A 24,380-nucleotide genomic window follows, 5' to 3' on the forward strand; every position below is an offset into this window, starting at 1 on the left:
TTTGGATGCTTACATTAAGTGTGCAGAGCACACATACTATGTAACTTAGGAATTATCTGTATTTTTTTTTATAACGATAGTGTTTTTAAAAATTGTGCTCTATTCCTATGTAAATGAATGAAGAACTCTTCATATGGGTTTTTGGCAGACACTGTTGAGTGACCCTGGTTACTCACTCTTTATTGTTTGCTGGCGGAGTTTGGGTGTCCATTTCTCCTCGTGGAATGGGGGGAAATCCTGACAGGTTTCAGTTAATAATGATAATCCTTTTCTCATTGCCAGCAATTGGTTTAGAATGGTCACAGGACCCAGTTCTATGCAGATAAAGGAGATAGCTGACAGGTTATTTCTGAAAAGGTTCAAATAATGAATCGTGCAGAGTTAAGCAGAGTCTTCTGTTGAACATTGCCTTCATTGCATGTGATGCCTGGCTGTGTCTTTCAACAATGAATTATAATTTAAACATGGCAGAGCAGAAAGACTGGGAGGACTGGGACCTGAATGATGTTGAGCCACTGAACCAGCCAGCTGTGGCTCCTCTGCTTCTGGACTGTCCCTTCTGTAGGAGATGAAATTTACCTTGGAGCAGGTTGATTTAGGTTGCTCTGTTAGCAGATAGCTGAAGATACAAAGTTATACCTTTGTAGGAATTATGCAGTTGAGAAGTGGACTTTAGGTAAATCATTTATTTAGAAGTACTGATAGAGAGGTTGATCTAATTTTCTGTAAATTTTGATGTAAATAGTCGGGGCACTACCAATCAACTTGAAACAATTAAATGTGTATGTTTCCTTGAATGGTTACATCATTGACCTAAGAATCTTTAGAACCTGATAACAATGTCAGATATACCTTCCTTTTTACAATGCATGACATAAATTTTGTTTAGGTTAATTTCTTTTATTCATGGATCATTCTTCCACTGTTAATTCATAATATATGGTGTGGAGGTAAGGACGTTTGCTTTCCAGTGATTAGCCCCATAGCCTATATTTGAATAATTAACACCTGCCCACTGAGATGAAATGCCGTATTTTTCATGTATTCTGATCATTTGTGGCACCAGTTTTTGTTGCTCAGCACTTTCCCTCCATATCTTCTAGCTTATTGTGAGTATGCTATAGGAATGAAAAGTCTGGTAGATTGTATAGATTTGTGTAGGAAAATATACTCATAGTGTATTTGTTGAAATGATACCTATAAAGAGTTCGCACAGTAGTTTGTCATTATAGCTTAAATACACAGTATGCATTTTAAGTAAAATATTTTAAAAGTTTAAATGATTCACCACATTCTTTTTCTCTTACGGAGTGCCTGCACAGGAAAGGGCCTGGTGCACGGAATGGTCTTGAACTGCCTATCTGATGACGTAGTCATGTGATTAGTTTGTAGTTTCAAAGATGTCAGCAATTTCATTCTGTATCTCTGAAAGTGGAATCAGTGGCATGTTCTTCTATAGTGACATTTTTTTTCTTCTTCCCTAGAGGCACTTAAAATAATGGTTTGTCTTAAATTTGATGGAATGTAGTTTTTGAAAAGTTTTAACTGTTCCTGGCAAGAGTGTAAGATGCACACGCCTGAGTTCATGAAAGAGCACTAGCAGGATGTCAGGTCTCCTATCCTGCGCAAGGACTGAATGTGGAATTGGGGCAGAGCGGGAGCTTTTGTGCGTTATATATAGTCACCTTATAATTTGAAGTGTGAATGGATGATGAACTCTGAAAGGGGTTTTCAAGGGCTCAGCAGAAGGAACAGCTCTTCTGGCAGGTGGCCATGTGAGATTCCCCCAATTTTTTGTATCATCCTTGAGTCAGTGAAACAGTGGTTCATTCATACTTATCAAATAGGTCTAGTTGAAGCTATGGCGGTAACATCAAGGCCTTATCCTCTCAGAGATCCCAGAATCACCCTCTTTATTCCATGGCTGTGTGCCTGGCTGGCTGTCCAGTTAAGCTCCCCAAGCGAGGCTGTATAATCCATGTGACTACAGCCCAGATACTGCCCACTTTATAGAATGCCTGTAAATAAGCAAATTCCTTATCCTTTTCATCACAGAGGTGACTACATCACAGATAAATTGCTTTTCCCTTCCCTGAATTTAAAGTCTGTGATGTCTGCCAGACTGAACTGACATGGGCTACTGACTTGTTCCCAGAGCCCAACTTGGGCTGCCATGGAAGTAAGAGTGGTTTGCACATCCAGGAGACTACAGTGGAGAGGCTCCTGCATGAGGTGTGAGCAGGCAGACAGTGGTGAAGCAGGTGCTGGGGAACCTTGGGATTGAGATCTACACTCTGCTGCTCTTAATGTAGTGTCCCAAGCACCTTATTGCCCAGCACGGTGCCTTCATGAGACAGAAAGGATGCATCAGCTAGATGAGGAGTGGACACAACAGACACAGGCACAGTGCTGGCCTGGAGCATCCTCTTCTCACTCCACAGCCAGGTCATTACAGTAAGTGGGCACATTCTGTTTTGGATGGAGGAGAACCATTTGGTGATGATACCATGCCCTGAGAGCAGAGGATCCATCAGGAAGGGGGTGCCTCGTGGCTGGGGGTGGGCTTTTTCCTGTAATACATAGGTCTACTGAAGCCACCCTGAAGAACAGGAACTAGGGATTAGACCATCACCCTGTTAGTCATATCATCCGAGATTTGCAGATTCCCAAGTGAAAATTAATGCTAGAAAAAGCAAACCTATAAGTTTACTAAGAGCCGCACCATACATCTGCACAACTGGCAAGCTTAATGGAATGTAGAAATCCAGATTTCAAAAGAAGTGTATTGGTTATATGAAGCAAGAACAGTTACTCTAAAAGAGGTGGGGGACAGGGCATGGACACAGCCAAAAACCAGTTAGTGGATTGTGTGATAACAGCAAGTGGTTTGCCCACAATGCCAGGAAGAAGAGATGCATGTGATAAACAGACTCAGAACACAGTAGACATAATACCCGTATCCTGGAGTTCTTAAGATAGGATGGGAAGAAAATTATGAATTAAAAATTTCTCAAGTTAAAAAAGAATGAAATTAAAAAGAGCTTTTGTGTTGCCACATGGAAAGATACAGAAAAATCTCGGGCCTGTAAAGCAAAATGGTTTAACCTAAAGACTAATAACTAGAATACATGAGGATATCCAGCGAAGTAGCAAAAAGGCAGGGCTTGGAATCCTCCATCATTAGAAATAGGCAAGTTAAACCAGTAAAGTACCCCTTACACTGCTCAGAGTGGCAGAAACAATAGTGACATGAACGGTAATTGGTAATATCTGTATACTGTAGAAGTGCGTAAACTGGCCTGGAAATACCTTTTAAAATTCACATGTGTGCCTTCCCACACAGTGGCCCTACTAATACACTTTTCTATCCCAGAGGTACTCTGTACACACGTGGATGTATATACAGAATGATTTTGTCAACAAGGTTTTCGAGATAGCCTAGGTCACAGGAAGAGGTAAGTAAAACACGGATCAAGAAGTAGAGTGCTATCCAGCAGTTAGGAGTATATGCCATATCTGGATGTAGCACATTTGATAAAAGATAGACATGAATTTTTAAAAATGGAATGAGATTTCCTTACACAGGCTGCTGTGGAATGTGCTCAAGGTCATACAGACTAGTGTGAATGGAAAGAGAATGGAATCAGGGTTTGGAATGAAGAATCAGGTAAAGAATGGTTTCCATGCAGAAGCCAATATTGAAAATCAATGTTTTAAATTGAATGTTATGATGAACACTATTCCCCAAGACTCCAGAAACATTAAAACACACAAAAATTAAAGGACCAGAGAAATCAAAATCCTCAGTGTTATATGCTGTTAAGTTTCAGCCAGAGTTTCGCAGCCTAGGTGCCTAATTGATGTCTGTGTCCTTTTTAGCAACTTCACCCTAAGGCAACTTCCAGTAAAATGGTCGTAGTTGCTCCATTTGTTGGTCATTCTGCACTTTAATTTAAAACATCCTTTTAAACATTCTTCCTGGGATGAGGGAGTGCCCACCCTGAAGTTATCTGCATCACGTCATAGGACTCATTTAGTGGGACAACCTGTGCTGCTCAGGACTCCACAGTGTCCACCTTCCTTCCCTCTGTGAGAGATCCCCCTTGCGTCTAGTTTCAGCCAGGCACACCACTGCAGATCTGATTTCCCAGCTAGCTGAGGCCAGGGACTGAATTTAGGTCGAGGGGGTGTGAGTGGGGTAATTTGTCATCTTCTGAGTCCTAAAAGAGAACTGTCCTTTCCCACTGCCTTGTACTCCCTTCCTTGGCTGTGACAGAACCATGGTGCTGAGCCACCTTCTACCCTGAGAACAAGGAGAACACCTGAGGGCAGGATTTGGCTGACATGCCAGGTGAGAACACTTCAGGCTTGTGGGAACAGCCCTGCCTCTGTAGTGAATGTACCTGTCCCAATAAACCTTTATGGGACACAAAGTTCCAATTTCATTGAATTTCACATCACATAAAATATTATTTTGATCTATTATTGTGATTATTACATTACTTACAAATGTAAAGCCCATTCTTCGTTTACAGGCTGTGCCAAAGAGGCAGCACTCCAAATGTGGCCCATGAATTCTCTGTACTTTAGTGACTCCTCTCTAGGGAATGGGAAAGTACCAGGATTAAGAGGACTCTATTCTCTGGAGAACAACCTGGAATGGGGCTATCCTACCTCCCTGGACCACCTGTTAGTTTGGGATTGTATGTGAGATAGCAATTGTCTATCTTGGCAGCTAATCCAACACTAATACAGAATTAGCCAACAAAAATGAACTACTGTCACTTCTAAACTGTGACAAATGTGTTCCTCTCAAACCTAGTGGTACATACACGACTAGGAGAAAGTCATGGGAAGAAAGCAGAGTTAAGGGCAGCCCACTCAAAACCTTTATAATACAATTCTAGCAGAATCAGCGGTAATCCTAATAAAATATGCCGTATTTTTATCTTTAGAAAAATGCGTGCTCAGATCTTTATTTCTAAATATTACTCTTCCCCAAATGGAACCAAAGCTCTTTAACCAAGGCTGATCAGGAAACTAAAAGCATAGAACATTTACTTGTAAAAGGGAAGTGCTCAAGAATTGATGGGTGTGGCAGACGAGGGAAATGGAGGGCTCTATCCTCCCACCCCGCAGGAACAACTACTGAGCTGGCAACCTCTGCCAAACTCTAGAATCTAGTCCAAAACTCAAAACCACTAGGGGAGACTTGATGAGAGGGGGGGCAGCTGTGCAGCCAGAGCTGGGACTTTAAATAGCCCACCTGCCATCCCCCACACCTCCAATCAGCTGCCACATGGTAATAGCCTGCAGTCCCAAGTCCTGAGGCCAGGGGGCGAGTTACAGACCTCAAACAGTTTCAGGGTGGGTTTCACCTGCTGCACCACCATCTGTAGGAGGGCTGCATGGGCTTTCCCATGTTTCCTGGACTCAGTCACAGGTCTGGGCAGCTTCCCAGATGGTTTGTGCTGCAAGCATGGAAAGGCACAAATCCTGGCTGTAGCAAGCTGGGGCAAGGAATGACCATCCTTGGTCATTTTTTCCTCTTTTTCTTCCCCTTCCTATCTCTTTTTTAAATTCTTTTTTCAGCTCCAGCTGGCAAAACACACCTAACCCTTGGGTTGATGGAACAAAATTTAGTGCCTGCACAATACATAACTACTGAAACAAAAAAGTCAAAAAGCACATAAAAAGAACTGACAAAACAACAAAAACTCTGGGAGAGGGTGAGAATCTGGTTTCCAGAGTTGCCATATTATAACATTAAACAGTCTAGGTTTCAGCAAATAATAAGAGATGTAAAGGAACTAGAAGGTCTGCTCCTGTCACAGGAAAGGGAACCCGACCTCTGTCGCCACGAATCCCTCGTCTCTGGTCACTGGGGATTGGTCCCAGCCAGGTAGGTCAGGAGTGTGCCACTCTTGGTGGGTGATGATTGGATCTAAACACAAAATCCCAGAGGCTTTGGAGAGGAGCCTGGTAAGTCCACTCTGGAGACTGTCTCTAAGAACTAATGTGGGAAAAGCCAAGAAAGATTCAAAAAATAGAATGAAGAGACATGTGCTTTTCAATACATGGAAAAACATAGTAAAGCAACAGTAATTGAAAACATCTTGTTCAGCATGATTAGAAAATAAGGGGGGATCTGGGTGGCTCAGTGGTTGAGCATCCTGCCTTTGGCTCAGGTTGAGATCATGGGGTCTGGGGATCAAATCCCACATCAGGCTTCCTGCATGGAGCCTGCTTCTCCCTCGGCCTATGTCTCTGCCTCTTTCTTTGTGTCTCTCATGAATAAATAAATAAATAAAATATTTATTTTAAAAATCCTCTAGGGGTCCCCAGGGGGTATCTTTTTAAAAAGAAAAAGAAAATAAGTCAGTAAAAGAGAAAACATCCCTAGAATCAGTATTTCCAAGCTGCGAGTCAGGACTGCCTGCAAACAGGAGAAAACCCAAGACAACCAAGCTGCTGGCAGCTTTGACATTCAAACCAGCAACCGTTGGGCTACGTGTCTACCAAAAGCCCTAGGAGGAGCTCCCCTGGACCCCCACTGGCCTCAGATTAAGTGTCCATCCCAGGAACAGCTAAACTGGGCCCGAAGGGTGGGTCCTGTGACTGGCCCACCAGGGAATTTGCCAGCTCTGTAGTATCAGCTTCCCTTTCTGGAAGAATGTGGAGACGAGCGCTTAACAGACAAAAAGGAAAGCAAATGATAATTTAGTCTGTGATAAAGATAGTATTTCAAGTCGGGGACAAAAAGATTAATTCAGTGGCGTAAGGACAGCTAACACTTCATTAAAATAAAAATCAGGGATCCCTGGGTGGCACAGCAGTTTAGCGCCTGCCTTTGGCCCAGGACGCGATCCTGGAGACCCGGGTTCGAATCCCACGTTGGGCTCCCGGTGCATGGAGCCTGCTTCTCCCTCTGCCTCTCTCTCTCTCTCTCTCTCTCTCTCTCTCTCTCTCTCTCTCTCTCTCGTGTGTGTGTGACTATCATAAATAAATAAAAATTAAAAAAAATAAAAATCAGTCACATCAAGAAAAAAGTGGGAAAAGATCAATGAATGAACCAATTTTTAAAACTCAACTCATATTGGGACGCCTGGGTGGGTCAGCAGTTGAGCATCTGCCTTTGGCTCAGGGCATGATCCTGGGGTCTGAGATCAAGTCCCACATCGAGCTTCTTGCGGGGCGGGGGGGAGTCTGCTTCTCCCTCTGCCTATGTCTCTGTGTCTCTCATGAATAACTAAATCTTCTTTTAAAAAAGTCATCTCACATAAAGAATAATACTTAACTGGGTTGTAAAAAGAAATTTCCTGTGCCCTGCTTCTTTCAAACCAGAAATAACATGATTTCATCATGGCATGGAAATTCACAGGGCAGAAAGCAGTCACTGAATCATTTTCTCAAATCATTCTTGCTCCCAAATTCCTGTATCTAACACTTCCAAATTACAGAATTAAAAAATAATGCATACCTCTGTATACATTAGGATGCCTCATAGCTCCAAGTAATCAAAAAAACCTCAACTCCAACAGGCGTAAACTAAAAAATCTAATAATGACCTGTCTTCCTGGTACACAGCAGCTTCTGAGCTGGTGAATCCACCAATTAGTGTCCCTGCTCGTGGTCCTGCCCTCCCTCAGCTCACTATCCTATCAGCCCTGAGTCACAAGATGCAATCAATGGGGATCCAGATGGACAATGCCATTCTGTTCCTGATTCTTTATTGATGACAAAACCTTGCCCCAAAACCACCTGCATACTTCAGTTTCTGGTCCTTCTTCCAGTCCCAAACACCTCGTGGTTAGGGAGGATAAGCAGGCCACATCAAGGAGGAAGGGGATGGGAGCTGCCAACCCGCTATAAGCAACCTGTCTGCAGCAGGAAGCAAGGATCAGGGCAGTCTCTGACAATGTGCCTGTGCACATGGCTGCTGGGTTCCTCACACGCGGCCTGCACCACGTGCCTCTGCACCCTCACCAATCCCAACGGGAGTTGGAAAGAGAAGGGTGTTTTCTATACACAACTCTATTTTAAGCGCTTGCTAACAGCTAGACCCTGCCTCTGCACTTTATGAATGTGTGTTCATTAAACCAGGCAAGCCCAAGACACTTTTTTTTAAGGCATTTGGCTTTATTGAAGAGCAGATCAGTAACAACAGTCATCGCTAGTCCCAAAAAAACACAGAGAATAGGTGAGGTGCTTTTGTTGAACAGTTGTCAGAGCTGTTAGGAAAGGGTGAATACCCATGTGCTGACAACCGTGCTCAACACTTGCTCAAATTTTGTTTTCCTATTTTTTTGCTTCATTTAATTGTGCACACGTTCTTTTCCCAAACCACTTCACAGCTGCAGATGTGACAGTTCACCTGTTCTGCACAGTGTCCTAGAAACTCACATTCATAACCATTATCACACTGAAGACAATTACTCTAATTCCCTAATATTTTCCAATACCCATTCCACATTTAAATTCCTCCAAATAGGGATCCCTGGGTGGCACAGCGGTTTAGCGCCTGCCTTTGGCCCCGGGCGTGATCCTGGAGACCCGGGATCGAGTACCACGTCGGGCTCCCAGTGCATGGAGCCTGCTTCTCCCTCTGCCTGTGTCTCTGCCCCTCTCTCTCTCTCTCTCTCTCTCTATCATAAATAAAAAAATAAAATAAAAAATTCTTCCAAATGCCTCCAAAGTACCTACATGGTGTCTTTCTGAGCTGGATGTTTTTTGGATCCAATCAAGGATCATGCACTGCATCTGATTATGTCTTGTTAATATCAGGATTGAAAGAGTCCCGCTGGCCTTTTCCCTCTTTTTAAAATGACACTAATTGGGCAGCCTGGGTGGCTCAGCAGTTTAGCGCCCCCTTCAGCCCAGGGCATGATCCTGGAGACCCGGGATCGAGAACCATGTCAGACTCCCTGCTTGGAGGCTGCTTCTCCCTCTGCCTCTCTCTCTCTCTCTCATGAATAAATAAATAAAATCTTTAAAAAAATGAGACTAACTTCTGACGAGACCAGGCCAACTGTCTTGGTGGATGCCCCACATTCTGGATTTGATTGTTTTCTCCACTGAAGCTGTTCCCCTCTTCCTCTCTCTCTTGTATTTTCTGTGAACTAAAAGACTAAACACTAAACTCCCATGAAATACTCTGGCAAGAGCATGCTACAGTGCAACGCATAGACCTCACGCAAGAGGCACACGATGTCACCACTGTTGAGACTGCTGCATTTTATCACTGGTGAAAGTGGGGCAGTCATTCCATTGTGAAGGTGTACATTTTCCAGGGTCAGTGAGGGAGATATCTGTGGGAGAGTCTCTGGCATTGCACAAATACTCTTTCCTTTGCATTTAATGATCCTGGCATCCACTGACAATCTTTGCCTAGGTGTCCTAGGGGTTAGCAATTTTTAAAATTCTAACATTCCTTATACATTTATTAGCTGACACTTCTATAACAGTCAGCCTTCCTGAAACTGCTCCTACTAAAAAGGCAGGGTGAAAATTCTTTCCTTCTAATTACAGAATAAGAAGCTTGTGTTAAGACTCGCCTCCAACAGCAGAAATAAGCCCAAGCCCCTTTCTCTTTTTCTTCATTGATGTGGACACATTTTTTTAAATTCAAATGTTGAGCCAATTACAGTAGGTCTGTCTGACCATCAGAGTATCAAATTTGGCCAGGGAGAAACCCCCCAAGGTAGCTTCTGGGACCTTTGACCTTAATCTTTGAGTATGTCTTGCTTTTTTGACACAAGAGGTCCCAGCCTCACCCTGGATACTTCAGGACCCAGAGCTAGAGGCAGCTGTTTTTCCAAGGACTCCTGGTTCCTCGAGGGACATGCTGGCGCCAAATCTCATCTACAGGGGGTGCAACTGCTTTCAGGCCCTCAGTGGACAGAGCTAAGACATATATACACTTTTAAAAATGACTGATACTTTCAGTTCATATATCTTATTATGCAGAGTTTTATGTAAGTTCTTTCATTTTTATGGTCATGTTTTCTCTTAAACTGGAAGTTTGGTTCCTGGTTAACTTTAACAGTTTATTTTGCTTTATCTTACAATATACACAAACTAGATCCAAAGTAACACCAGTATTACTAACAAAAAATTAATGAGTGGTGTTCATAATTTTTTGCAGATCTTTGTTCTTAAACATACCCTGTTAAGGACATATAGTCATAATTCTGTGTTCAAAAGTTTCTCATAACAATTATTTTCTCTGTTTAGCTACCAATTTGATACAAAGTTGATGTGTTTTCAATTTCAGAATGATTTATTTTTCTATCTTGGAACAAATAAATAATTTACATTTGTTCAAAAGTCAAACTTTCATTAAAAGGTATGACCAAAGAAATCTTGCTTCCATCCCTGACTCCACCATGTTTGCTCCTGCCTCCATAGGAACTCATTTTTATTAGTTTGTAGTTTATCCTTCTAGTATTTCTCTTTACAAAAAATAAGCAATTGTGTGTATGTGTATATTACTTCCTCTCAACTCTTACATAGAAAGTAGCATGCCCTATGGTGGTGTGTATTTTGCCTTTCTTCTTAACAGTATGTTGGGATATAGTATTTCAATTTGTTAAACATGTCACTCATAATGCATACTGTACTACACACATACAAACATACACTGGGGGCATTTAATGTGAAATCTGTCATGATAATTATTAAGCTATGGGAAGATATTTCCTACGGACACCCATTTCAATACCCGCTATGGAAGGCAAACGTACAAGACATATGTATGCTATGTACAACATACCAAAGCCTTGATTACTCAGGTGTACCTGAGGCATCTGGTGCTGTCAAGTAGCCACTGCCACCATACTCTTCCAAAGGCCTCATATTCCCACAATAAGCATCATTAGCATCAGACACATCTTATACCAATCTTCAAAATCTGGTACCACATCAGAATCATGACTTCTAGTGTTACATTATTTCTAGAGAAAACAATATATCCACATTTCCAAACTGATAGATTTCCCCTCAATATTAATACTTTTCTTATACAGAGTTTGATCTTTTTCCCTCAACACTGTTCATGCATGTAAAACCTTTATTTAGTTCCACTCCAGTATCAATTACCTGATGATCAGTAAGTTGTGACTCTGTAAATCCCTTTATACTTTTGTTGCATTCTTACTGATTTTAGCCCTCTGGCTGATTCCTCTGAGACATATATTAGATTCATAGGTAGACACTAACATACAGGACATTCTCAGGGCTCTCTCTCCATGCAAGTTCTCCGATATTTAGTAATGTATCCAATATCCATTCCAGAGAGAGTCCACCAACTCCCACACCATGTGTGTCTTCTGATTGCAATTAAAGACTAAATCCCCACAGTAAGAGTTCTCCACCTGATTACAGTCTTGAGATTTCTTCCCGTGGGTTCTCAAGTTCACAAAACTTGACTTCACACATGAGGGTTTTCCACATTTCCTGCACCTTAGGGTATCTCTCTTATGTGAATTACCTGATGTTTTGTGAGAGTCGACTTCTTGCAGAAGGACTTCCCACATTCGTTACATTCATAGGGCTTCTCCCCAGTATGTGTGCGCTGATGAACTGTGAGGGTCGACTTCATACAGAAGGATTTCCCACATCGCTTACATTCATAGGGCTTCTCCCCTGTGTGAGTTCTCTGGTGATTAATGAGGTTTGACTTCACATAAAAAGTTTTCCCACATTCCTTACATTCAAAAGGGTTCTTCCCTGTGTGAGTTCTCTGATGTACAGTGAGGTGGGATTTCATACAGAAAGATTTCTCACATTCATTGCATTTATATGGTTTCTCTTCCGTGTGAGTTCTCTGATGTATGGTTAAGGCTGACTTATAACAGAATGATTTCCCACATTTGATACATTCATGGGGCTTCTCCCCAGTGTGTGTTCTCTGGTGTTCAATGAGGTGGGACTTCTGGAAGAAGGTTTTTTTACATTCCTTACATTCATAGGGTTTCTCCCCTGTGTGTGTGCGCTGATGTTTAGTGAGGTGTGACTTCTGGAAGAAGGTTTTCCCACATTCTTTACATTCATAAGGTTTTTCCCCTGTGTGTATTCTCTGGTGTTGACTGAGGGCTGACTTCATATAGAAGGATTTCCCACATTCATTACATTTATAGGGTTTCTCCCCTGTGTGAGTTCTCTGGTGTACGGTTAAAGTTGACTTATGGCGGAAGGTCTTCTGACATTCATTACATTCATAGGGTTTCTCTTCTGAATGTGTCCTCTGATGATCAGTGAGATTAGACTTCATAGAAAAGGCTTTCCCACATTCACTACATACATGGGGTTTCTTTCCTGTGTGATTTCTCTGGTGAATATTAAGAAGTGACTTCACATAGAATGATTTTTCACACTCATTACATTTAAAGGGTTTCTCTCCAGTGTGAGTTCTCTGGTGTATGATCAGGGTGGATTTCATATGGAAGGCCTTCCCACATTCATTACATTCATGTGGTTTATCCCCTGTGTGAGTTTTCTGATGTTTAGTGAGGGCTGATTTTTTATAGAAGGACTTCTCACATTCATTGCATCCATAGGGTTTCTCCCCCGTGTGAGTTCTCTGATGTACTATTAGGATCGAACTCATAGAGAAGGCTTTGCCACACTCATTACATTCATAAGGTTTCAAACCAGTGTGAATTTTCTGATGTTTAGTAAGGTTTGACTTCACACAGAAGGTTTTCCCACATTCATTACAGTCATAGGGTTTTTTCCCAGTGTGAGATACTTGATGGATAATTAGGGCTGACTTATAGCAGAAGGATTTCCCACAATCAGTGCATTTATAGGGTTTCTCTTCTGCATGCTTCCCCTGATGTACATGCAGAGCTGACTTATAGTAGAAAGACTTCCCGCACTCATTACATCCATAGGGTCTCTCCCCTGTGTGTGTTCTCTGATGGTCAGCAAACTGTGACTTCTGTAAGAAAGTTTTTCCACACTCATTACATTTGAAAGGTTTCTCCCCTGTATGTGTTTTCTGATGTTTAGTTAAGTTCGATTTTACACAGAAGGATTTCCCACATTCCTTACATTCATATGGTTTCTCCCCTGTGTGAGTCCTCTGATGGACTTTGAGGGCTGAGCTATGACGAAAAGACTTCTTGCATTCATTACACACATAAAGCTTCCCTTCTGACCATGCCCTCTGTTGATCAGAAAGAGCTGACTGCACAGGGGCTTCACTGCATTCACTGGGTTTCTCTCCTGCATGAGATCTTGGAGGGTCTGTGGGTTGTGATTTCTGAAGGGTTTTTCCAGATTTATTACTTCCACAGGGTTTCTCTCTTATGTGTGTCTTCTGATGCTGAGTCAGGTGGGACTCCTGGTAAAAAGATTTCCTGCAGTAACTACATTCAAAGGTTTTCTCTCCTCTGTGAGTTTCAGAAGGTGGAGTGAGATAGGACTTATTCTCATTTTCATTAGATTCCAAATTAACTGTCTGATGTTTTAAGAGGGTTGACTTCAGGCACTCAGTGACCTCACAATGATTCTTACTTGTGTGAACTTCCTGAAGAACTTCCAGGGCTGACTCATCACTGGTACTTCCCCCCAGTTCCTTATAATCACAGGATTTGTCTTCTGTTTGAGTCCTTGGAGGTGTAACGATGGCTGCCTTATTACGGGAGGTTTCTCTACATTCATCGCATTCAAAAAGTGGTCCCAAAGTCTGAATTTTCTGCTGCTCAGTACAGTCCTTATTACAGCTTGGGGATTTCTCATCTTGGTTATATTCATCAGGTTTCTTTCCAGTGTGAGTGTCTCCTTGGTTATTATCAGAAAGCAACCTCCCACATGCATTAATTTCATGAGAGTTCTTACTTGAATAATTTTTATCACTAATAATTGATTCTGAAACATTTTTCAAACTTTTTCCACATGAGTCATCTTGATGGGGTATTTCTCTGAAAACGTTATCTTTCTTCTTAGTCAGTGACTTTTTGTTGATGAGTAAAACTCGCCACAAATGTTCATTTTGGTCTTCCTCACTCCTGTCTGTAAGGTCATAAGAAAAATGAAGTGTACTTTAAAAATGTTAATACATTTCCTATGATTACCAAGACCAAGATAACTAAAATGTCTATCACCTTACTTAGTTAACAAAGTTAAATTGTGTGTGGTTAGAAAGATCAACATCTACTCTCAACAACTTTCCACTGTGCTTACTGTACTATTAGCTATAGACCCTTTGCTGTGCATCACATCCCCAGAACTTGAAGTCATGTTTAAGACAAAAAAAAAAAAAAATCAAGCTGATCTCAGACATCTGTAATAGAATTCAGTGCTAAAAGCACTGGAGAAAGAATTACAAATCCTTAAGGATTAGAAGTAAATCTCAGTAATTTTATATGTAGACAAAATGGCACTCAGATGAAGTAACACCAGTGAGTCTGAGTATCCAAAAATGCAGGGAAATATTGTTTTTATGAATTCTTAAAATGAACTTCAGTCAAGAAATGGTAAAATGTGGGATCCCTGGGTGGCGCAGCGGTTTGGCGCCTGCCTTTGGCCCAGGGCGCGATCCTGGAGACCCGGGATCGAATCCCACATCGGGCTCCCGGTGCATGGAGCCTGCTTCTCCCTCTGCCTGTGTCTCTGCCTCTCTCTCTCTCTCTGTGACTATCATAAAATAAAAAAAAAAATTAAATTAAAAAAAAAGAAATGGTAAAATGTAATACAGAATGTAATACTGTTTTTGAAGACTGATTTAACAAACCTACCAAGCTGGCTATCAGAATAGACTGGCTATCAAAATAGAATTAAAATATAAAGGACTTCAGATTTTAGAATTATTAGATGTTAAATTTTAAACTTCCTCCAAATCACTCCTCCCCAATCTCCCATCTCAGTAAACACCACCTACCCTCATCATCATGTTGTTCCGATTAAACCCTTGCAAACTCCCTCTCTCACAGGCCACTTCTGACTCAGCCGCAAATCCTCCTCTCTGCATAATGCAGGCCAACCTCCTCACCTGCACCAGCTTGTAACTCTAAGTCCCCATCATTTCTCATCTGAACCACTGCAAACATGTCTGCTCCGCTGAGAGCTGAAACCATCCACACCCACACAGCCTACTCACTATCTGTGTTAACTTGATTAGTATTCTGTTTTCATAACAAGACTTTACTACTCCAGGAAACCTGCCCAGGAAGCTAAAAGTTGCAAGTAAGTTTACTGTTCAGTTCAGAATCTTCCCCAAAAATCTTTTAAATTAATTGTTCAACTTTCCAGTAAATAATAAACTTATTCTCCAGGACTCTTCAATCCTTGTTGTGTCCACACATCCTAAACTATTAGGTTATGGTCCTTACTCAATAGTTCTCAAGCTCCTGTGTTACAAATATACCTGAAACCATGCCCTCAAATCCTATAAATAACCTGACTTTGTTCACTTTCCTCCAAGGCGGTATGAAACTGTCAGTGTGAGCAATCAATTCAAATCTGCCATAACAGCAGGTGATTCTGGTGGTCCTCTGAGGGAGCCAGCTCTGTATCCTGTCTCTGCTTCTACCTTCATCAACTACCCTCATGCCCATCTCTGATTTTCTTTGGACGGTAGCCAGAGAAATTCTTTTAAAACATTCTTCTGTGGAAATCCATGAACAGTTGTCCGCCTCACCTAAATCAGAATCAAAGCCTTACCTTGCCCTGTAGGATATTAGAGGGCAAGATATAGGGGCTCTGGCTATGACCCTGAAGTCATCTCCTACCAACGTCCCTCTCAAATGCATCCCTATAGCCATAATGGCCCGCTGCTATTTCAGCAAACACCTGCCACAAGAGCATGGCCCAGCTGTTCCTTCTACCTGGAATCCCCAGAATCCTGCTACCTGCTCTAATGCACACCTCATCAAAAATGCATTCTCTGACCACCTTTTAAAAGAGTACATCCCACTCTCTCTCCTTTTAGCCTGCTTTAATTCTCTTCAGGGGTCTTGTCACCACTTGATTAGTAAATTTTCTCATTTTCATCTATGTTATCCTACTATCTTGTAAGCTCTAGGAGCTCGGGAACATTGTTATGTTCACTGGCATATCTCCAACACCAAGAATACAAGTGGCAAGTAGGAGGCAGAAAATGGCAGCACTGGTATTTGCAAGTGACACTGTGGGGGCAATTTAGGTGATCAGGGGGCCTGTTAGCTTGCTGTTCAGTCACATCCGAAAGTCTGAGGGACCAAAACTGAACTACAGAAACACACACCAACCTCAAAACCAAGCCATCTGGGACCTGATTTCTGTGGGCTTCTTTCTTCCTCCACAATAACTAACTCACCTTGATCACCCTGGTCTGGGAATTCTCCCTCTAATGGCCACAGGTCTTCTCCTTGCTCCAGCCTGAAGATCACTTCTGGTTTGGTGAGGTGACACCCTGTGAGTGGGATATAGGGTAAAACTTGTCACAAGTGGCATGGATATCAGGGCCCCTGGAGGATGAGGAAGGTGCAGCTGCAGGAGCTACATGATAAAGGTGCTCGTTTGCACCTTTCATCAGGGAGGCAAGAACACAATATTGTTTCTGTGCCAAATGAGAACATCTTTGACCCATGAGATGTACACACAGTATCATTAAACACTCCAATAGCCCACAGATTCTGGCAGCTATGAAAGAAGAAAAGAAACACATGGTAACACCCCTCACCCACGGAGACCAGGTGGCTGTAGTTCTCCAGCATCACATCCCGGTACAGTGTCCTCTGTGTGCCTGTCAGTTGTAGCCACTCGTCCCGGGTAAACTCCACAGTCACGTCCCTGAATGACACGGATCCCTGACCAGCACATTTCTGTTCAAGCCAAAGAGATCAATATTGGGTGACATGAAACAGACATAAGGGACATAAGTCTTGGGATCCCTGGGTGGCGCAGCGGTTTGGCGCCTGCCTTAGGCCCAGGGCGCGATCCTGGAGACCCGGGATTGAATCCCACGTCGGGCTCCCGGTGCATGGAGCCTGCTTCTCCCTCTGCCTGTGTCTCTGCCTCTCTCTCTCTCTGTGACTATCATAAATAAATAAAAAAATTAAAAAAAAAGGGACATAAGTCTTAACATGTTTGAGAGTTTACCATAAAATAGTACAGCCAATTCTATACCTTCCCTTCTTTATACCCTGTAGGATAAAGTGATATGATGGGAAAACCCAGTATTAACTTAATTCAAACAAAAAAACTAAAGTTCCTCCTGTGTTTCTGAAATTGTCCTAGCCTGCCAAGATTAAGCTAAACCAATCCTGTTTTTTGAGACAGAGAGAGAGCACACGTGCACGCATGTGCAAGTGGAGAGAGGAGCAGAGGGCAAAGGAGAGAACCAGACTCTCCACTGAGCACAGAGCCTGACAGGGGGCTTGATCTCAGGCCCCTGAGATCATGACCTGAGCCAAAATCAGAAGTCAGATGCTCAACTGACTGAGCCACCCAGGTGCCCCAGGAGCTTAAGTCTTAATAAGGAGACAAATCATATTTTGGAACATTTATCCTATAATAAGGTATCATAAGAACTGTGCTAGAGTCATTTACAATTAGTATCAAATAATGGTAGAAAATACGGTTCTTTTGTGTTGTCAGGTTGGGCTTCAGAACATAGCAGGAGATTTTCACTGATGTGGCACCACTACATAAGCAGAGCCAAGGAGCCATGAGAAGCACTCAGAAGTGACAGGAGAATGGTATGTAGGACTGTAAGAAGATAAAGATCTGCACAGGTGTCCAAAGAGACATTACAGAACAAGTCTGGGTTTATTCCTATACTTTAATGACTCCAAAATAGTTCACCCCATCCTAGCGATAAGTTTTGGGTACCTCCAATTTATTTATTTATTTTTAAGATTTTATTTATTTATTCATGAGAGACACAGAGAAAAACAGAGAGGCACAGACACTGGCAGAGGGAGAAGCAGGCTCCATGCAGGGAGCCCGACGTGAGACTCAATCCCGGGGCCCCATGATCACACCCTGGGCTGAAGGCAGCACTAAACCACTGAGCCACCCAGGCTGCCCCAATTTACTTATTTCTTGATAGATAATATATACATTCTGCTAATTCACATAATAATGATAAGCTTAATTTATCTTTTTTTTTTCCCCCTGGCTAAAAGTTAAGTATAGACAACCTACTGTTTCCTTTACAATGGAGCATCCTGGGCCCTCTGCAGGTGGCAGGTATGACACTGAAGATAATGAGGAGCCAGCGAGGACATGAAAGCAATCGCTGTTACAGCTCTCAAATCAACAACCTAACTTTATAACTTGAGGAATCAGAAAAAGAAGAAATTAAACCCAAACCCAGCCGAAGGAAAGAAATAATAAAAATAGAAATAAACAAAAATAAACAAAAAAGAAAAACAATGGATAAAATGAAAACAAAAGACAGTTTTTTGAAGAGATGAACAAAACAGACAAGCTTTTACTTAAATGGACTAAGGGCAACAAGAAGATTCAAATTACTAAAATCAGAAATGAAAATAAGGACATTTCTACCAGTTCTGTTGAAATAAAAAGGTTTATAAGAGAGTACTATGAACAACTGTATGCCGACAAACTGGATAACCAAGAGGAAATGGACAAAATCCTAGAAACACAAAACCCAGTCAACCCTAAATCAGAAGAGGGATCCCTGGGTGGTGCAGCGGTTTAGCGCCTGCCTTTGGCCCAGGGCGCGATCCTGGAGACCCGGGATCGAATCCCACGTCGGGCTCCCGGTGCATGGAGCCTGCTTCTCCCTCTGCCTATGTCTCTGCACCCCCCCTCTGTGTGTGACTATCATAAATAAATAAAAATTTAAAAAAAAGACTAAATCGGGATCCCTGGGTGGCGCAGTGGTTTGGCACCGGTCTTTGGCCCAGGGCGCGATCCTGAAGACCCAGGATCGAGTCCCACGTCAGGCTCCCGGTGCATGGAGCCTGCTTCTCCCTCTGCCTGTGTCTCTGCCTCTCTCTCTCTCTGTGACTGTCATAAATAAAAAATAAATAAATAAATAAAAAGACTAAATCAGAAGGAAAATAGATGATCTGAATAGGTAACTGGTAAGGAGACTGGGTCAGCAACGGGGAATATCCCAACAAACACAAGTGCTAGACCTCACAGCTTCACTGTTTCATTTTACCAAAAATTTAAAGAGGAACTAATACCAACCCATCTCAAACGTTTCCAGAAAATTGAAGGGGACTGAACACTTCCTAACTCATTCTGTAAGGCCAGCATCACTCTGATACCAAAGCCAGGAAAAGACACCGCAAGAAACCTACAGACCATTATCCTTTATGAACACTGAAGCAAAAATCCTCAACAAATACTAGCAAAGCAAATTCAAAAGCATATAAAAAGGACTACATTCCATGACCAAGTGTGGTTTATTCCTGGAATGTGAGAATGGTTCAAAATATGAAAATCAAAAAAAATATATAAAAATCAATCAACACAATATACCATACAGTAACAGAATGAAGGGGAAAAAAACACAGTAATCTCAACTGATGCAGAAGAAGCATCTGAGAAAATCCAATACCCACCTTCATTATAAAAAGACTCAAGAGGGCAGCCCGGGTGGCTCAGCAGTTTAGTGCCGCCTTCAGTCCAGGGTGTGATCCTGGAGTCCTGGGATCGAGTCCCACGTCAAGCTTCCTGCATGGAGCCTGCTTCTCCCTCTGCCTGTGTCTCTGCCTCTCTGCCTCTCTCTCTCTCTCTCTCTCTCTCATAAATAAATAAATAAATAAATAAATAAATAAATAAATAAATAAATAAAATCTTAAAAAAAAAAAAGACTCAAGAAAGTAGGAACCCACCACAACATAATGAAAGTAGTACATGAAAAGTTCACAGCAAACATCACACTTACTGGTGGAAGCACAGTTCTTCCTCTAACATTAGGAACAAGACAAGGATGCCCACCTGCACCACTTCTATTCAATCTAGTACTGGAAATTTTAGACAAAGCAATTATGTAAAAAAAAAAAAGTGGGGGAAACAAAGAAAAGAAAGGTAACATTCAAATTGGAAAGAAAGAAGTAAAATTATATCTACTTGCAAATGGTATGATCTTATATGTAGAAAATCCTAAAGAGTCCACACACACACACACACACACACAAAAAAAAAAGCTACTAGAGCTAATAAGTGAATTCAGCAAAGTAGTGGGAAGGATACAAATCAACACACAGGAAGCAGCTGCATTTCTATACACTAACAACAATTTGAAAAGGAAATTATAAAAACAATCTCATTTACAAGAGCATCAAAGAGAATAAAATACTTAGGAATTAACAAAGGAGGTGAAAAATTGTACAATGAAAGCCACAGAACACTGCTTAGAGAAATAAAAGACATAGCTAAGTGGGAACACAACCCATATTCATGGATTGGAGAACCTAATATTGTGAAGATGTCAATACTATCCAAAGCCATCTACAGAATCGATGAAATCCTTATCAAAATCCCAGTGATTTTGTTTACAAAAATAGAAAAACTCATCGTAAAATTCACATGGAATCTCAAGAGACCCCAAATACCAAAACCAATCTTGAAAAAGAAATGCAGGACTCACACTCCTGATTACAAAACTCACTACAAAGCTACAGAAACGAAAACAGTGTGGCACAGGTACACAAATAGATAAACCAATGGATAGAGAGCCCAGAATTAAACCCTCACATATGTGGTCAGATAATTTTTTTAAAAAAAGATTTTATTTATTCATGAGAGGCACACACAGAGAGAGGCAGAGACACAAGCAGAGGGAGAAGCAGGCTCCATGCAGGGAGGCTGATGTGGGACTCCATCCTGGAACTCCAGGATCACGCCCTGGGCCGAAGGCAGGCACTAAACCGCTGAGCCACCCAGGTGTCCCAATTTTTTATAAGGGTGCCAAGACAATTCAATGGGTAAATGACAGCATTTTCAACAAATGGTGCTAGACATACTGGGTATCCACAGGCAAAGAATGAAGCTGGACTCCTACATAACACCACATACAAAAATTAACTTAAAGTAGATCAAAGACTTAAATGTACTATTTAAAACTGTAAAAGTCTTAGAAAAAAAATACATAAGGCAAAATCTCTATGACACTAGATCTGGCTATAATTTCTTGGATATGATGCATAGGAAACAAAAGAAAAAAGACAAATTGTGGACTTTCTGAAAATTAAGACTTTTGTGCATCAAAAGACACTATCAACAGAGTAAAATGCAACCCACAGAATGGGACAAAATATTTGCAAATTATATATCTGATAAGGCATTAGCTCCCAGAATACATAGAAGACTCCTTTAAAAAAAACACCACCACCACAAGAACAGCAAACATCCAATTCAAAAATAGGCAAAGGGACACTTGGGTGGCTCAGTGGTTGAGCGGGTGGCTCAGTGGTTGAGTATCTGCCTTTGACTCAGAGCGTGATCCCGGGGTCTTGGGATTCAGTCCCACATCAGGCTCCCTACAGGGAGCCTCCTTCCCCCTCTGCCTATGTCTCTGTCTCTCTCTGTGTCTCTCTCATGAATGAATACATACAAACTTGGGTTGTTTTTTTTTTTTTTTAAAAGGGCAAAATATTTGATCAGACATTTTTCCAAAGATACACAAATGGTCAATAAGCACATGAAAACATGTTCGACATCACTGGTAATTAGGGAAATGCAAATTAAAACTACAATGAAATACCACCTCACACCCATTAGGATGGCTACTATAAAACACACACAAACACGCACACAAAAAAAAACAAGCACTGGAGAGAATGTGGAGAAATTGAATCCCTTGCACACTGTTGTTGGGGATGTGGAATGGTACAGCCCTCTATGGAAGGGCATGGTAGTTCTGCAAAAAGTGAAAAACAGAATTACCATGTGACCCAGTAATTCTACTTCTGGGTATATACCCAAAAGAAGTGAAAGCAGGGTCTTGAAGAAATATTTACACCTGTAATTATAGCAGCATTATTCACAATAGCTAAATGTGGAAGCCACCTAAGTGATCATCGACAGATGAATGAATAAATAAATGTGGTATGTACATAAAAGAGTTTTATTCAGCCATAGAAAGGAGGAATGTTCTGACACATGCTACACTATAGATGAACCTTCAAAATATCATGTTAAGTGAAATAAGCCAGCCACAAAAGGAAAGATACTGTATGACATAACTTACATTAAATAATGTCATAGAGACAGAATAGAATGGTGGTTGCTAGGGACAAGAGGAAGGGAGGAATAAAAAGTTACTGTTCAATGGGCACAGAGCTTTAGTTTTATAAGATTAATAGAGTTATGGGAATGGATGCGGTGATGGTTACACATTATAAATGTATTAATACCACTAAACTGTACTCTTAAAAATAATTAAAATGGAAAAAAGTCTAAAAAAATAAAACAAATAAAATGGTAAATTTTATACACTACAATTAAAAAAACTGGGAAAAAACTGCATTAAAGGTAAGAAGGAACCCCTATCAAATATACATGGTTGGAGAGATAGACCATGCTAATACTAATCAAAAGAAAGCAGGAAGGACTATAATATTTTCAGATAGAGCAGACTTCAAAGTAAGAGATGCTATCAAGGACAAAGAGAAGCTTTCATAATGATTAAAAGGGTCAATTCTCCAGGAAAAGTTAATAACTCTTTAATGAGTTTAACGGGTTTAACTCTTTAACGTGCCTAACAAAGTGTCAAATAGATGAGGCAAAAACTGATAGAACTACAAGGAAAAAGAGATGAATTCACTGTTATAGTTGGTATACTTCACTGGTGAATGGGTTCACTTTGGTGAACTCCAAAGGCATGATCCACAGAAGAACTGATAAGTGGGACTTCATTAAAATTAAAACTTTCTGCTTTGTGAAAGATACTGTCAAGAGAATGCAAAGACAAGCCACAGACTGACAGAAAATATTTGCAATAAACATATCTGATAAAGAACTTATCCAAAATATACAAAGAACCTTAAAACTTGACAGTAAGAGGGGACTCTGGCTGGCTCAGTCAGAAGAACATGCAACTCCTGAGCTCATGGCATATAGATTACTTATAAACAAACTCTAAAAAGCACCCTCAACACTGAGAAAACAAACAACTCAAGATCTTAAGGTACACTTCACCAAAGACACATAGATGGCGAATTAGCATATGAAAAGGTACTCCACATCGTATGTCATTAGGGAAATGTAAATTAAAGCAAAATACCACTACACGTTTATTAGGATGATGCCCTAAATCCAGAACACTGATAACACCAAATGCTGGTCAGGATGCAACAGGAACTCTCATTCAATGCTGGTGGGAATGCAAAAACGGTACAGCCAGTGTGAAAGCCAGTTTGATGGTTTCTTACAAAACTAAACGAAGTCTTACCATAGAATCCAGCAATCACACTCCTTGGTATTTACCCAATAAAGTTAAAAACTTGTGTCCTCACGAAAACCTGCCAAAACCTGCACATGGACGTTTATTTCAGCTTTATTTACAACTGCCAATACTTCAAAGCAACTAAGATGTCTTTCAGTAAGTGAATGGATAAATACACTGGGGTCCATCCAGATTGTGGAACATTATTCAGTGCTAAAATGAAATGAGCAGGCAGCCCGGGTGGCTCAGGGGTTTGGCACCGCCTTCAGCCTGGGGCGTGATCCTGGAGTTCCGGGAAGGAGTCCCACGTCAGGCTTCCTGCATGGAGCCTGCTTCTCTCTCTGCCTGTGTCTCTGCTTCTCTTTCTCTCTGTATCTCTCATGAATAAATAAATAAAATCTTTATTTAAAAAATAATAAATAAAAATAAATAAAATAAAATAAAATGAGCTATCAAGCTACGAAAAGACATGGAGGAATCATAAATGCATACAGCTAAGTAAAAGAAGCTCATCTAAAAAGGCTACATACTATATGATTCCAACTATGTGACATGGAAAAGGCAAAACTATGAAGACAATACAAATATCAGTGGTTCCCAGGGGGAGGGAGAAGGGAGGGATTAGGAGGTAAAGCACAAAGGATTTCTAAGCATAGTGAAAACACACTTGACCCCTAAACAATAGGGTTTAAACTGCATGAGTCCACTTATACTCAAGACTTTTAAATACAGTACTATAAATATATTTTCTCTTCCTTAGGATTTTAATGACATTTTCTTTTTCTCTAGCTTACATTATCTGCAAAGCTTCTAGCCAATAGTAGGCTATTAGTAATTAAGTTTTGGGGGAGTCAAAGTTATAAAAAAATCTTAGAGCAAGGAATTGGTGCCCCTGATGTGTTGCTCAAGAGTCACTGTACTCTGTGTGATACTGTAATGGTGGATACACGTTATACATTTGTCAAAAATTTACAGAGTGAACACTAAGTGTAAACCCTAACATAAACTATGGACTCTGGGTGAT

The 24,380-nt window shown here is 41.2% G+C and overlaps 1 protein-coding gene across 3 annotated transcripts in view; it reads right to left on the bottom strand.

Moving 5' to 3' along the window:
* Positions 1 to 78: 78 nt before the first annotated feature.
* The window catches only part of LOC129519231 (zinc finger protein 271-like), a 30,591-nt gene continuing 6,289 nt past the window's right edge, over positions 79 to 24,380 (bottom strand). For 2 of the 3 annotated variants that reach the window (XM_055339571.1, XM_055339570.1), the window contains 3 exons: positions 16,667 to 16,808; positions 16,301 to 16,396; positions 79 to 14,016 (listed from right to left, as the gene is read on the bottom strand). In XM_055339571.1, coding sequence (XP_055195546.1) covers positions 11,462 to 14,016; positions 16,301 to 16,396; positions 16,667 to 16,808 — 2,793 coding nt within the window. In that variant the 3' untranslated portion in view covers positions 79 to 11,461. Of the gene's footprint in view, positions 14,017 to 16,300; positions 16,397 to 16,666; positions 16,809 to 19,526; positions 19,645 to 24,380 lie in introns of those variants that run through there. The other variant, XM_055339572.1, reaches the window with a different exon arrangement.

The sequence above is a fragment of the Nyctereutes procyonoides genome, unplaced genomic scaffold, assembly GCF_905146905.1.
Source record: "Nyctereutes procyonoides isolate TBG_1078 unplaced genomic scaffold, NYPRO_anot_genome, whole genome shotgun sequence".
NCBI classification, from domain to species: Eukaryota; Metazoa; Chordata; class Mammalia; order Carnivora; family Canidae; genus Nyctereutes; species Nyctereutes procyonoides.